This window comes from Trachypithecus francoisi, unplaced genomic scaffold, assembly GCF_009764315.1.
Source record: "Trachypithecus francoisi isolate TF-2019V2 unplaced genomic scaffold, Tfra_2.0 Lachesis_group2, whole genome shotgun sequence".
In the NCBI taxonomy this organism is placed as follows: Eukaryota; Metazoa; Chordata; class Mammalia; order Primates; family Cercopithecidae; genus Trachypithecus; species Trachypithecus francoisi.
The window spans coordinates 114,879,010-114,894,857 of record NW_022681465.1 but is presented as its reverse complement, the minus strand read 5'-3'; the positions used below and the strand labels follow the sequence as shown (position 1 = coordinate 114,894,857).

Genomic DNA, 15,848 nt, shown 5'->3' with positions numbered 1-15,848 from the left:
TTTATCCAATTTGCCAGTCTGTGTCTTTTAACTGGAGCATTTAGCCCATTTACATTTAAGGTTAATATTGTTATGTGTGAATTTGATCCTGTCATTATGATGTTAGCTGGTTATTTTGCTTGTTAGTTGATGCAGTTTCTTCCTAGCTTCAATGGTCTTTACATTTTGGCATGTTTTTGCAGTGGCTGGTACTGGTTGTTCCTTTCCATGTTTAGTGCTTCCTTCAGGAGCTCTTGTAGGGCAGGCCTGGTGGTGACAAAATCTCTCAACATTTGCTTGTCTGTAAAGGATTTTATTTATCCTTCACTTATGAAACTTAGTTTGGCTGGATATGAAATTCTGGGTTGAAAATTCTTTTCTTTAAGAATGTTAAATATTGGCCCCCACTCTCTTCTGGCTTGTGGAGTTTCTGCCGAGAGATCTGCTGTTAGTCTGATGGGCTTCCCTTTGTGGGTAACCCAACCTTTCTCTCTGGCTGCCCTTAACATTTTTTCCTTCATTTCAACTTTGGTGAATCTGACAATTATGTGTCTTGGAGTTGCTCTTCTTGAGGAGTATCTTTGTGGCATTCTCTGTATTTCCTGAAATTGAATGTTGGCCTCCCTTGCTAGGTTGGGGAAGTTCTGGATGTTATCCTGTAGAGTGTTTTCCAACTTGGTTCCATTCTCCCCATCACTTTCAAGTACACCAATCAGATATAGACTTGGGCTTTTCATGTAGTCCCATATTTCTTGGAGGCTGTCTTCGTTTCTTTTTACTCTTTTTTCTCTAAACTTCTCTTCTCACTTCATTTCATTCATTTGATCTTCAACACTGATACCCTTTCTTCCAGTTGATTGAGTTGGTTACTGAAGCTTGTGCATTTGTCACGTAGTTCTCATGTCATGGTTTTCATCTCTATCAGGTCATTTAAGGACTTCTCTACGTTGGTTATTCTAGTTAGCCATTTGTCTAATCTTTTTTCAAGGTTTTTAGCTTCTTTGCTATGGGTTTGAACTTCCTTCTTTAGCTCGGAGAAGTTTCATCGTCTGAAGCCTTCTTCTCTCAACTCGTCAAAGTCATTCTTCATCCAGCTTTGTTCTGTTGCTGGCAAAGAGCTGCATTCCTTTGGAGGAGGAGAGGCACCCTGATTTTTAGAATTTTCAGCTTTTCTCCTCTGTTTTTTCCCCATCTTTGTGGCTTTATCTACCTTTGGTCTTTGATGATAGTGACATATAGATAGGGTTTTGGTGTGGATGTCCTTTCTGTTTGTTAGTTTTCCTTCTAACAGTCAGGACCCTCAGCTACAGGTCTGTTGGAGTTTGCTCGAGGTCCACTCCAGACCTATTTGCTTGGGTATCAGCAGCAGAGGCTGCAGAAGAGTGAATATTGCTGAACAGCAAATGTTGCTGCCTGATTGTTCCTCTGGAAGCTTCATCTCAGAGGGGTACCTGGTCATGTGAAGTGTCAGTCTGCCCCTACGGGGGGGTGCCTCCTGGTTAGGCTACTCGGAGGTCAGGGATCCACTTGAGGAGGCAAGTCTGTCTGTTCTCAGATCTCAAACTCCGTGCTGGGAGAACCACTACTCTCTTCAAAGCTGTCAGACAGGGACACTTAAATCTGCAGAGGTTTCTGCTGCCTTTTGTTTTGCTATTCCCTGTCCCCAGAGGTGGAATCTACAGAGGTAGGCAGGAGCTGTGGTTTGTTTCACCCAGTTTGAGCTTCTTGGCCACTTTGTTTACCTACTCAAGCCTCAGCAATGGTGGGCGCCCCTCTCCCAGCCTCTCTGCCACCTTGCAGTTAGATCTCAGACTGCTGTGCTAGCAATGAGGGAGGCCCCGTGGGCATGGGACCCTCCGAGCCAGGCGCAGGATATAATCTCCTGGTGTGCTGTTTGCTAAGAACCTTGGAAAAGCTCAGTATTAGGGTGGGAGTGACCCGATTTTCCAGGTGCTGTGTGTCACGGTTTCCCTTGGCTAGGAAAGGGAATTCCCTTCCCCCTTGCGCTTCCCCAGTGAGGCAATGCCTCGCCCTGCTTCGGCTCATGCTCAGTGGTCTGCACCCACTGTCCTGCACTGACTGTCCAACATGCCCCAGTGAGATGAACCCAGTACCTCAGTTGGAAATGCAGAAATCACCTGACTTCCGTGTCACTCACGCTGGGAGCTGTAGCCTGGAGCTGTTCTTATTCAGCCATCTTGAGCCTTTTTTTTTTTTTTTTGAGATGGAGTCTTGCTATGTTTCCCAGGCTGGAGTACAGTGGTGTGATCTCGGCTCACTGCAACCTCTGCCTCCCCAATTCAAGCAATTCTCCTGACTCAGCCTCCTGTTTAGCTGGGACCACAGGCATGCACCACCATGCCCGGCCAATTTTTTGTATTTTTAGTAGAGACGGGGTTTCACCATGTTGGCCAGACTGCTGGTCTTGAACTCTTGACCTCAGGTGACCCACCCACCTCAGTCTCCCAAAGTGCTGGGATGACAAGCATGAGCCACTGCACCCGGCCAACTGTGGTACTTATAATAACTATGTTATAAAGGATGGTGGTAAATGGATCTATAGTGCTGTAGGGTCTCTACCTATTTTGGGAAGGTGGCATAATGTCAACAATTATACTAAACATTCTAATCAATAGGCACAGATTGCAGTAATGAGTGAAAAAGGAAAGACTCAACCATTGGCTGTCTGTAAGAAATCTACTTTCAATGTAAGTGTAGATATTTGAAAGTAAATGGAAGGAAATCTATAAACCATATAAACATAGCATATAGGCAGGTGTGGTGACTCAGCCTATAGCCTCAGCACTTTAGGAAGCTGAAATGGGAGGATTGCTTGAGCCCAAGAGTTTAAGACCCACCTGGGCAACAAAGTAAGACCCCATCTCTTCAAAAAATTTTAAAACATTGGCTGGGCATGGTGGCGCATGCCTGTGGTCATAGCTACTCAGGATACTGAGGTGGGGAGATTGCTTGAGCCAAGGAGTTTGAGGTTGTAGTGTGCAGTAACCATACCTGTAAATAGCCATGGCACTTCAGCCTGGACAACGTGGTGAAACCCTGTCTCTACAAAAAATACCAAAATTAGCTGGGCATGGTGGTGGTGCCTATAATCCCAGCTACTCGGGAGGCTGAAGTGGGAGGATTACTTGAGCATGGGAGGTTGAAGCTGCAGTGAGCTGAGATGGTGCCACTGCACTCCAGCTGCCAGAGTAAGACCCTGTCTCAAAAAACAAAACATAAGCATAATATACCTAATACTAATATCAAATAAAAGTGACATTAAGGGCTGGGCACAGTGGCTCATGCCTGTCATCCCAACACTTTGGGAGGCTGAGGTAGGTGGATCACCTGAGGTCAGGAGTTCGAGACCAGCCTGGCCAATATGGCAAAACCCCGTCTCTACTAAAAATACAAAAATTAGCCAGGTGTGCTGACGCCTGCCTATAATCACAGCTACTCAGGAAGCTGAGGCAGGAGAATTTCTTGAACCCGGGAGGCGGAGGTTATAGTGAGCAGAGATCACAGCACTGCACTCCAGCCTGGGTGAGACAGAGCGAGACCCTGTCTCAAAAAAAAAAAGCGACTTTAAGACAAAATTTATTGTTAAAGACGAATATTTTATAATTATAAAAGGATCAATTGACTAGGAAGACGTATCAGTCATAAATATGTATCCATCTAATAACAGAGCTTCAAAACACATGATGAAAATGGAGAAGATCAAGAGGAACTTGTGAAATGGCTGAGTGAGGAGCTCTGCCAGTCATTTCCACAAAAAGCAACAATATACCTAGATAAAATTGACAAAAACAGCTATTTAAATGCTGAAAACGTACCAAAGGCAAACAACAAATTGAGAATCATTTACTCAAGAAAATCTACTGAAGCTTGGTCAGAAGATAGAGCATCTCGGAGTTCTCCAATCACTACTCCCCTTCCCCTGTGCTATGGACGTTGTCTCCAGCCGAGCAGGCCAGGTCTTCAGGATCAGGAGCTCTCCTGTCTGTCCAGATAGGCCTGCCTGTGTGTAGCAGAGCATGGAAAATTCAATGCCCAAGGATGTTGTAAAAAACCATAGGGATCTTAGTGGCAGACAGTCACATGAAACCAATATTGCAGCTATCCTGAGGTCAAGATATTGGTTGGGACAAGCATCAAAATGGCAGGCCAACCAGGAATTCAACAGGCATGGCCAGTGGACGAGACAGCCAAGGAGGGACGTTTCAGATCCAACTTACCCCTGGGGGTCTGGAAAGATGGGTACACACAAAGTCATGCTAGTTCAGGGCAAGTGAGGGAAGGCCCCAGGGGTGGGTAAGTATGGGGTGTTAAAAGAAAAGCTTCAGCCAAATTAATTTAAAGAAGTTTGATTGAGCAATGAACGATTTGTGAATCGGGCAGCCCCCAGAATCACAGCAGATTCAGAGAGACTCCAGGGGTGCCTCGTGGTCAGAACAAATTTATAGACAAAAAAAAAAGAGAAGTGATGTACAGAAATCGCCAGTGAGGTACAGAAACAACGGGATTGGTTATAGGTTGATGTTTGCCTTATTTGCACACTTAGCAATCTATGAGTGTTTGAAGTATGACCGACCTCTGGGATTGACCAAGACCCAGCTACTGTTACAGGAGCATACTCCCAAGTGAGGTTTGCAGTCTTGTCTACCTGTTAAGCTAGGCTACAGCTTGTCCACCAGGACTCAAATATAGAAGTATGGAGTCCTGCTCAGGCTGTATTTAGTTTGCTGTAACGGGCCTTTCAAAGAAGAAAAAGAATTTAAAAATTAAGTACAGATAGAGAATAAGCACATTAAAATATGTTGAATATCATTGGGCATTTGGGAAATGCAAATTAAAACGACAATAAGATATTACTACACAACTATTACAATACACTAAAATTCAAAAATAAAACACAAAATGCTGGCGAGGATGTGGAAAAGTTGGATCTCTCATACGTACCCTGTGGGAATGTAAAATGGTGCAGCCAGGCCGGGTGCGGTGGCTCACACCTGTAACCCCAGCACTTTGGGAGGCCAAGGCGGGTGGATCATGAAGTCAGAAGATCGAGACCAGCCTGGCTAACATGGTGAACCCTGTCTCCACTAGAAATACAAAAATTAGCTGGGTGTGGTGGCGCGTGCCTGTAATCCCAGCTACTCAGGAGGCTGATGCAGTAGAATGGCATGAACCCAGGAGGTGGAGCTTGCAGTGAGCCAAGATCGCACCACTGCACTCCAGCCTGGGTGACAGAGCAAGACTGTGTCTCCAAAAAAAAAAAAAAAAAAAACACAAAAACAAAACTGGATAAGATGTCATGTAGTTGACGGTATTGTACCAACATCAATTTCCCAAATTTTTTTTTGTACTACAGTAATATAAAAATGTCACCATTGAGGGAAGCCAGATGAAGGACACACAGATACCTATATATTATTGCAAATTCTTCTGCATCTACAATTACTTTAAAAAATAAGTATTTTTAAATTTCTCCCTGCAAAGGAAAATCCAAGTTGAATGGCTTCACTTGCAAATTCTGCCAAACATTTGAAGAAAAAAAAACAATCCCTTTGCAAACCTTTCCAGAAAACAAAGCACAGAATATGTGTCAACTTGTTCTATGAGACTGGTACTACCCTCATTACCCTAGTACAAAGCCAGACAAAGACATCACAAGAAAACTATGCTAAAGATTAATATCCCTCATGAATCTACAAAAATTCTTAACAAAATTCACCATGACCAACTGAAATATATCCCTTGTATACAAGGTGGGCTGAACACTCAAACATCAATTAATGTAATGTATCATATTAATGGAATAAAGAAAATCCATGATCATCTTAATAAAAAGAGGGAAAATAATGGACAAAATCCAACAGCCATTTATAATTAAAAACTCTAAACAAATCAGGAATAGAAGAGAACTTCTTGGCCAGACACAGTGGCTCACGCCTGTAATCCCAGCACTTTGGGAGGCCAAGGCGGGTAGATCACGAGGTCAGGAGATCGAGACCATCCTGGCTAACACAGTGAAACCCCATCTCTACTAAAAATACAAAAAATTAGCCGGGTGTGGTGGTGGGCACCTGTAGTCCTGGCTACTCGGGAGGCTGAGGCAGGAGAATGGCGTGAACCCAGGAGGCGGAGCTTGCAGTGAGTTGCAATCACACCACTGTACTCCAGCCTGGACGACAGAGTGAGATTCTGTCTCAAAAAAATAAATAAAATAAATTAAAAAAAGAAGAGAACTTCTTTAACTTAAAAGGGGACATATACCCAAAACCCGACAGCTAATATCATACTGAATGATGAAAGACAATTCTTTCCTCTTAAGGAAAAGTATCTGTTCTTACCACTTTTATGCAACATTGTACTAAAGCTTCTAGCCAGTGGAATCAAGTGAGAAAAAAATAAAAATAAAAAGATTTACAAAGAAAAGGAAGAAGTAAAACTACCTTTATTTACAGACAACGTGATCATGTATACAGAAATCCTAAGGAATCCACCCAAAAGCAGAACTATAAATGAGTTTAGCAAGTGTTACGAGTTGAAGTGTGTCCCTACCCGCACCCCGCCCTGACTGCCCTGCCACCCCAGTACCTCAGAATGTGAACTTACTTGGAAATCGTGTCATTAATTAAGACAGGATCATACTGGAATAGGGCGGACTCTTAATTCAATATGACTCCTTATAAGAGGAGAAGACATCTCAGCTCACTGCAACCGCCGACTCCCGGGTTCAAGCGATTCTCCTGCCTTAGCCTCCAAAGTAGCTGGGATTACAGGCGCTGACCATCATGCCTGGCTAATTTTTTGTATTGTTAGTAGAGACAGAGTTTCACCATGTTGGCCAGGCTGGTCTCGAACTCCTGGACTCAGGCAATCTGCCCGATTTGGCATCCCAAAGTGCTGGGATTACAGGTGTGAGCCAAGGTGCCCAGCCTCGACAGATTTCAAAAGACTGAAATCCTACAGAATGTGTCTCTGTCTAGACAGTATTCAATTAAAATAAAAAACAAGGTGGTATCTAGGAAAACCCCAAATATTTGAAAATTAAAGAATATACTTCAAAATATTCCATGAGTCAAAGAAAACATCACTCAGAAAATTAGAAGCATTTTGTAGAATGAAGCTAAGACAGAGCTTGGAGGGGAATTTACAGCCATAAGTGCTTTGATTAGAAAAGAATCTTTAAAATTCCTTTCTCTCTTCCCCTTCTTGTATGTCCATTATTTACATGTTTTCTCATTGTCCCACAGTTCTTAGATAGGCGCTATCTTTTCCATTCCTTCTTCCTCTTTGCATTTCTCCAAGTGCACTGATTCTCTTCTCAGTCGTGTCTGATCTTTTGATAAGCCCATCAGAGGCATTCTCCATTTCAATTATAGTGAGTTTTTAAAATTTCTAGCATTTCCTTTTGATTCTTTCTTGAAGTTTCCATCTCTCTGCTTATATTACATGTGTGTTGGGAAAAAGCCGAGTATTGGGAGAAGCTCAGGCAGGGCTTGCATGTCTGACATAATGGAAAAGAGTCTTGGAATATGTCCAGGGTTCAGGGTCCAGGATCTAAAACCCCTCGTGACCTTTGGAACACCAAGCTCTGTGCTAAAGGGTGGAAGGCTGCCCTGCCGCACCATAATCTAAGCCCAGGGCATAAAATCCCTCATGGCTTGGATAGAGTCCAGGGCTCGTGGCTCTGGAATGAGTCTAGACTTGCTGGCTCCTTGCTCCTTGCTCTCCCAGGATGGATTGTATCTTGAATTAAAAGAGCCTGCTCTCCATTATCTCAAGTAGCAGAGCAAATGCTCAACCATCCCAGCTGTAAATCACGTGCTTAATGCAACGCGCCCTTTCGACCTCCACCTTCTCACCACCTGTTTCCTTGTTGAATTACCAATAAATAGCATGGGCTCCCAGAGCTGAGGGCCTTCGCAGCCTCTATACACTCGCGATGGCCCCCTGGTCCCACTTCACTCTCTCAAATTGTCTTTTTCTCAATCCTTTGACTCTGCTAGACTTCGTCGCCCCCATGACCTGGTGTTGAGTCTGATCACCCCAACACATATGCGTTCTTGCATCTTGTCTACTTTTTCCACTAGAGCTGTTGGCATATTATAGGTTTGTTTTTAGTTTTTTTGTATTTTTGAGATGGAGTCTGCCTCTGTGGCCCAGGCTGGAGTGCAGTGGTGCAATCTCAGCTCACTGCAAGCTCTGCTTCCTTGGTTCAAGCGATTCTCCTGCCTCAGCCTCCTGAGTCACTGGGATTACAGGCGTCCACCACCACACCTGGCTAACTCTTTGTATTTTTTAGTAGAGACAGGGTTTCGTCGTGTTGGCCAGGCTGATCTTGAACTCCTGACCTCAGGTGATTGACCCACCTCGGCCTCCCAAAATGCTGAGATTATAGGTGTGAGCCACCGTGCCTGGCCAATTATAGTTTTAAACTGACAATCTAATGACTCTAACATCTCTGCCATATCTGAGTCTGGTCTGATGCTTGCTCTGTCTCTTAAAACTGTGCTTTCATCTTTTAGTATGCTCTGTAATTTTTTGTTGACAGCCAGACATTATGTCCTGGGTTAAAGGAACCGAGGTAAGTAGGCCTTTGGTGTGAGGTTTTGTGTTTATCTGGCTAGGGCCTAGGTTGCATTTACTGTCCTGCAGGCATCAAAGGCTAACATTCCTTCTGATGTCCTTGTTTTGCCTCCCCTATTGTCTTTGGGTTTTTCTAGAGACCTCTTCCTACATAATGTCTGAGACACACAGTGTTTTCAGTTGTCCCCTGCTGAGACCTATGATGTGACGGTAAACTCTTGGGGTAGGCAAGCCTTCTACAGTCTTATGATTAGGTCTCAGCCTTCTAATGGGCCTGTGGCCCGTGGGTTGTGACCTTCACCACACTTCTCTGTTTTGTTTCATTTTTCCCTTTCCATGAGACAGGAAGGCTAGAGTGGGTGGGCACTGGGTATTTCCCTTCTTATTACTGTAGTTACTGCTGCCACCTTTCCCCCGTTCTCCTTGTTTTCTGGAGTTCTAATAACATTTATATTGAACCTTTTGATTGTGTCCCACATTTATCTCACACTCTCCTCTTCATTTTAATTTTTTTCTTTTCGTGTATCAGTTTGGACACTTTCTATCATTTTATTTTCTTGTTTGTTGTCCCATATTCTTCTGTTTTCAATCTCTGCCATACCCTGTTCTATTTCCATTCAGTTCTTAATTATACATATTGTGTTTTTAGCTTTAAAAATGTCCATTTGCCTCGTATATGTGTATATGAGTCATATATAAATTCTAATTCTCTGTTGAAATATACTGCCTTTCCATCTATTTTGTCATTCTTTTCTTCTATTCTTCTAAACCTATGATTATTTTAAAGTCTCTCTATGACCTGTGTGTCTGCTCCTAAGTCTGCTTTTATTCTTCTAGTCTTTATTCACAGGTTCTGTCTCTTTGCATTCCCATAATATTCACTAGTGCACTGGGCATTGTGCATGAAAAAGTGTAACAACCCCAGATGTCTTCATCTTCTACCAGAAAGAGTCTTTCTTTCTTCCAGAAGGTAGACTGGGTGAGATCCGATCATCTGAGTTAAACAACAGACTGGGCTGAGTCAAATCTTTGTTGCAGTTCCGGCAAGATTCAGTCAGTGTCTGCTTCATCCTGTTCTTCAGATTTGGCCCTCCTGAGCCCAGTGTATTTTTGTCTTCTGGGGCTTAGGGAATATGTGAATTTTTGCTTGGCCTCAGAGAGAATTGTGGCTTTGCTCTTTGTCTTTCCACTCATGCAGCTTCGAAATTCTGCAAATCTCCCTACAGGGGGATCACGTTGCAACATCCAAAGCTGGGCCGGCTTGTCTGTCTCCTTACAGTGGCCTTCTTCCCAGGCCAGGCTTAGATTCTCAGTCTGTAGCTGACGCTAGATAACAAATGCTTCCAGTGAAAAGGTATTTTTGTGATCAACAGCGTCAATTCCCCGTTCCATCTAGCGCGCTCCACTCTCTCATTTTGTTCTCGGAGACCCTGCCCTTCGCGGGGCTTTCTTACCTAAGCGCCAAGAGACAGTGAGAAATTTCTCTCTGCTTTTCTGAGAAGAATGTATTTCTGCTTAGCTCTGAGAATGACACATTTCCTTTCTCCTATGAAAGGACTAATTTTTCTTTTGCCATAGCAACAGGTTACTATATGAACCAGTGGAAAACCCATTCTAATTTATCAATAACAGGGTTTTTACTTTTTTGTCATTTACCAGTCCACACACTTCTGAAATGCAGCCAATCCATGATGGAAGGGCAGGCACCAGCCACAACCACAGTCTAGGCATCATGCTAAAATTCCAACAGCTCCTAAACACACCTGCCTCTGAAGGTCCACAAATCCCTGAACTCCAAACGAGACAGAAACCATTGTTCATGACAACAGATTCATCTTCACTGCCCAGAGATCACTTGAGCCAGACTCCTCTCCACATGCCCTGTGGGAGAAAATGTGGGAAGAAGCTGTGTAGTGATTGCGAATATTTTTATCGAAGACAGACTGAACTTCAACTCAGTGGGTGTCCCAGAGGGTAGACGGGGCTATACCTTAGCCCGGCCTGGGTCCCCAGCTCTGTGGCATCCAACGATAGAGAGCTTAATCTGAAGTCTAAGGAATGCAGGTGGTTGAAATTCATAACCCCCTTGAATCTGTCTGCAGATTGTGTGTATATATGTGTAGTTTTCTGGCAAAAGATTTCACAGCTTTTATCACATTTTTAAGAAGTTAGTGCTGCCAATGGCTAAGAATGTCTGCAAATGAATAAATGAATAAACATGTCCCGCATCTTCCAGGGTGTCATGAACATGGTTACTGAGTATGGAATGCATTCACCCCTTCCCTTATCCATTCATCACACTGAGTGGCTCCCGCTGTGAGTTCACAAGGAGAGGAACTTTGGGGTCTGGGTGTGGAGTCGGATGTGTGCCCTGCCTCCGGGGAGCATCAGGGAATCTGAGACGGAAGCTGAGCAAGGGAGTGACTGGAGCAGTCAGAGGAGGGAGGAGAGAGGTGGACGATGCCCACATGAAGAGGAGGCAGCATTTGAAATGGGCTTCGTCAGAAGGAAGTTGCGATGCGAGGCAGATATTCCTGGCAGAGTGGGAAGATACAGCATCTGTTCAGGGAAAGGGGGCTGTTCTGTTGGATCAAAGAACATCTTATGTGTCAGAAAAAAGCAGGAGATGGATATGGGATCAGAAGAACTGGACTCTAGCCCCAAGTCTGCCCTAGCTTTTTGGGTGAGCTAGAGCCAGCTCTTCCCTCCCTGTGCCTCCGAGCACTCCTGTGTACACTGGGGATGGTGGAACATGTCATCCTGAGAGCTCTGTGATCTGTCCACTCCAGACAGCAGACTGGGGCTGTTGTTATTGCTATTATTACTGTCATTGCTGTTGTTCTTACTGCTGACCATTATGTCAAGTCTCTGTCAACTCAGCTCAGAAATTCTTGCTGTGACCTCCAATATGGTGTTGAAAAAAAAGAAATTCCTGTGACTCCTCTACTTTGACGTCTAGACATCTCAATCTCAGTCCAGTCCAGAGCAGAACCGAGGGTCTTCCCCAGCAGACCTACTTTTCTTGGTCACAGCCTTTCCTGTCCCAGCTGAAGGCAAATCTGCCTTTTCAGTTGCTCAGGCTGCGAACACTCGTGCCCTCTGATATTCCCACAAGCATCCGGTCTGTGAAACAATGACGGCAGGACCTTCCAGATACTTCTCTTCTCACCACATCCACCGCTCCCCATCTGGTTTAACTCATGTCATTTCTCCCTGACCCTCTGTAACAGTCTCCTGGTGGGTTTTCCTGTGTCTACCTTTGTCCCTTAGTCTATTCCATGACATGCTCAGAGCTCTGCAGTCTGTCCCCTAAATCAAGGAGAAACCAAAGCCCTAACGTGAATTTGCTCCCAGTTGCCTTTGAATTGCTCCTGGACCACTCTCCCCTTTGTCCACTTTGACCTCGCGGGCTGCAGCTCCAACATACCAGGGAAAGTTCCTCACCAAAGCCTTCGCTCTAACAATTCCTTCAACCTGGAATGTGTGTCCTCCGGACGGTGTCATGGCTGGCTCTGTGGCTGGCTCCATGTCTTCAATTATTGCTCAGCTCTTGCCTTCCCACAGACCTTCTCTGACCCCTCATTTTCATGCTGTCACTGAACCTGCCCGTCATATTCATAGACCCCGTTTGTCACTCCTCCTCTTCTCTATTTAAGCCCTTATCACCTTTTGGCATCATGCATTTTGTTCACGATTTATTTGCACTGTCTGTATTGGGTCTCTCTTGCTAGGATATAAGCTAGAAGAAGAAGAGACATTTGTGTCAATCACCAGTGAGTCCCAGGCACCTGCAGGCTGCGTGGAATAAAGTAGATAGTCAGCAAATATTTGTTGGAAGAGTGAATCAGTGAATGAAAAAGAGGAAACTGTTTAACAAGTGAATAAACTAGTGGAATTAGAATTTGACAAATCCCTACCCTTTATGCAGCTCCCCAGGAACAGCCCAGTTGAGAGCAGAAGTGAGAGGAAAGAGGCGTTTTCATGTTGGGTGATGCTCTACATGTTTCTTACGTTGCTGTGGACTCTGTGAGACAAGGGCACACCTGTTGCTGCAGGAGTTACATTCCCAAAGGCCAGAAGACGGCAGTGCTTGGTGCACTGGGGGATGAGCAAGGAGGTAAGTGTGGCTGTCTTGCAGTGGCGGGGAGAACACTAAGAAATGAGGCCACGGGCTGTCAGAGTTCACGTTTTGCAGAGCCACGGTGTTATGTGTTGAATTGTATCTTCCCAAAATCCATATGTCAAAGTCCTAACCCTCAATACCTCAGAATGGGATCTAATTTGGAGATACGATCTTTACAGGGGTAATAAGATTAAAAGAAGACTATTACAAAACAAACAAACAAAAATGAGGCCATTAGGATTGGCCCCTCATCCACTATGACTCGTGTCCTCAGAAAAAGGTGAAATTTGGAGATAGGGAGAATACCACGTGAAGATGAGGGTGGAGATCGGGGTGATGCCTCTAGAAGCTGAGGAATGCCAAAGCTTGTCAGCAAACCACTAGAAGCCAGGCAGGAGGCGTGGAGCAGATCCCCTCTCTCAGCCTCAGAAGGAACCGGCCCTGCCATCCCCTTGATCTCAGACTTCCAGCCTCCAGAACCATGAGACAATACATATCTGTTGTTTAAGCCACACGGTTTGTGGAACTTGATGACAGCAGCTCTTGGAAACAAACACACATGGCAAGAAGTTTTAGATTTCCTAGGCATGAGAAGGAGCCTCTGGAGGGATTAGGCGTGTGATATTTTATTATGATTATTATTAGTCTGTATTGTGGTAAAAAATGCAGAATACAAGCTTTATCATCTTCACCATTTCTCAGTACAGTGCACTGCCTGCACTGTACAGGCAGTACAGCCGTAAATATATTCACACTGTTGCACAACCGTCAGCACCATCCATCTCCAGAACATTTTCTTCTTGTAAAACTGCAACTCCGTACTTATTAAACAACTCCCTGCTACCCCTACCCCCAGCCCCTGGCAACTACCGTTCTACTTTCTATAGAATGCTCTAAGTTAGAATGCTCTAGGCATCTCATGTAAGTGGAATCACACAGTATTTGTCCTTTTGTGACTGGTTTACTTCACTTGGCATCATGTCCTCAAAGTTCCTCCATGTTGTAGCATGCATCAGAATCTCTTTCCTTCTGAAGGCTGATTTTTTGAAAGATCGCTCTGACTGCAGTGGGAGAACTGGTGGGAGACAGGCAGAGCGGTTGGGTGGCCTGTTGGAGCAATCGTTGCTGTCTCTCCCTCTTCCCAGAGCAGGTTGAATGTGGCAATGCAGCTTATCACTGTCCCTGCAGCTCCTTCCACCAGCTTCCTCTCGGCAATGGGGGACATTCACGCAGGGTGAATTCTAACTCCCTCCTCAAACCAGCACCTGCAAGTCCATCTGGAGTTTCCTAACCTGTGCCTGAGCTGCTACAAGTCTCTGCATTGCTGGCATGTGCCAGCTTTCTTTCTGGGGCTTGAATTGCTCACTGCCTTTAGCCTCCTGTGATGTATGTGGCCACATCCCCACGTGGCAGGTCCTCGTGGCATGAGCATCACTGTGTCTGCAGCTCCTTGGTCCCAGTGGGACCTGGAACATGGCACTTTGTCCCCTGAGGCCCAGCTTTCCTCATTCAGGCAGTGGGCCTGTATCAGCACTGATTCCATGTTAAAGAAGAATTTTTCCTGCTTGAGTGTAATTACGGCTTTGCTGAAACTGGTAGACTTATTCACTAAAACAGCCTCAAGAAAACAGGACCTTGGGCATAGATGGAGAGAAATGCACTAACAATCCCGGGAGCAGGCTGCCTGGCAGTTTTCGACCACCAGATAAGAAGAGTCTGGCTGCACCTGCAAAAGGTCACGATGCGCTCACTGAGACAGCAGTGATGAACTGCCTGCCTGGGGCTGCGCACGTAGCTGCTGTTGCAAAGAATGCTTTGATCATCATTTGTGCTTCCCCTAACTTCCCTTAAAAACCACTGATCTAGGGACACAACTCCAAGAGGGTGTCTTTGAACACATGTCACTGCCTCCTCTTGGATCGCCCACTTACCAGTCGCACTAACTTTCTCTGACGGGAGCTTTTGTCTCTTGAGTTTTGGCTTTCAAGTGATATGTAGCCCAGATGTGAGTTCAGCCACGGGTCCCTCCTCCTAGCTAGTGTCTTGTGAAGGTTTTTTTTTTTTTTTTAATGGAGTCTTGCTGTGTCACCAGGTTGGAGTGCAGTGGCACGATTTAGGCTCACTGCAATCTCCGCCTCCTGAGTTCAAGTGATTCCCTGGCCTCAGCCTCCCAAGTAGCTGGGATTACAGGCACACGCCATCATGTCTGGCTAATTTTTGTATTTTAGTAGAGACGGGGTTTCACCATGTTGGCCAGGATGGTCTTGATCTTCTGACCTCATGATCCGCCTGCCTCAACCTCCCAAATTGCTGGGATGACAGGCATGAGCCACCGTGCTCGGCCTTGGAAAGTTTCTATCTAGTGTCTAGCATATAAAAGCAAACAGTGACTATCGCTGTTAATATTGTTCTCCGTATATTGTGTCTGGATCTCAGAAGGTGAGGCCATCCTGTGTGTTCCCACAGTGGAGTCACACGGATGGTGAGTAGGGATGACAGTCAAGAGGGGTGCCCAATGAGGGCTTCTCGCTCTCATTCTATGGGGTCAGGAGTCATCGTGGAAGGAGCCCTGGAGGTGCTTGAACTTCCTCATGTCAGTGATCATGGCCATCACTCAGCTGCTATCTAAAATGATCAGTAGGATCAGCCTGAAACCTAAAAGGGCTGAGAAGTCATCTTTGAATTTAGAAATGAAGAAGGGCTAGTGATGGTGGAGGACCTCGAAGTTAGGCCTGGGGAGAGTGCGTGGGGTAGACGCTGGGAAGGAAAAGTGGTGGAGAACCTCGAAGTCAGGACTGGGGAGAGTGCGTGGGGCAGACACTGGGGAGGACAAGTGGTGGAGGACCTCAAAGTCAGGACTGGGGAGAGTGCGTGGTGTAGACGCTGGGGAGGACAAGTGGACTGCCCAGTGACTGCAACAGGTAAAGGGAACATGGGGACCAGGTCTGGGGCCAAGAAGAGGACCTTGAATGGAGCTGCAGACTTGAGTGGCAGCTGTGGGAGGCTTCTAGGCGCCAGGGCCTTTCTGGCTCCTGTGCTCAGCGTTCTGCTCAAGAACAGTCAGGACTGCCTGGGGCACCTGGGCCGCTCCCAGCAAAGCTGAACTCCTCGGCCTCTCAGCCCCTCAGCTTAACCCCTGTGGCATCTG

The 15,848-nt window shown here is 45.5% G+C and overlaps 1 protein-coding gene across 2 annotated transcripts in view; it reads left to right on the top strand.

The window, feature by feature from the left end:
- Window positions 1-15,848, top strand: part of CLK4 (CDC like kinase 4) — a 121,026-nt gene that overhangs the window by 38,870 nt on the left and 66,308 nt on the right. For both annotated transcript variants that reach the window (XM_033180212.1, XM_033180214.1), the window contains exon 2: window positions 12,506-12,694. In XM_033180212.1, the coding sequence (XP_033036103.1) occupies window positions 12,683-12,694 (12 nt within the window). In that variant the 5' untranslated portion in view covers window positions 12,506-12,682. The remainder of the gene's footprint in view (window positions 1-12,505; window positions 12,695-15,848) is intronic.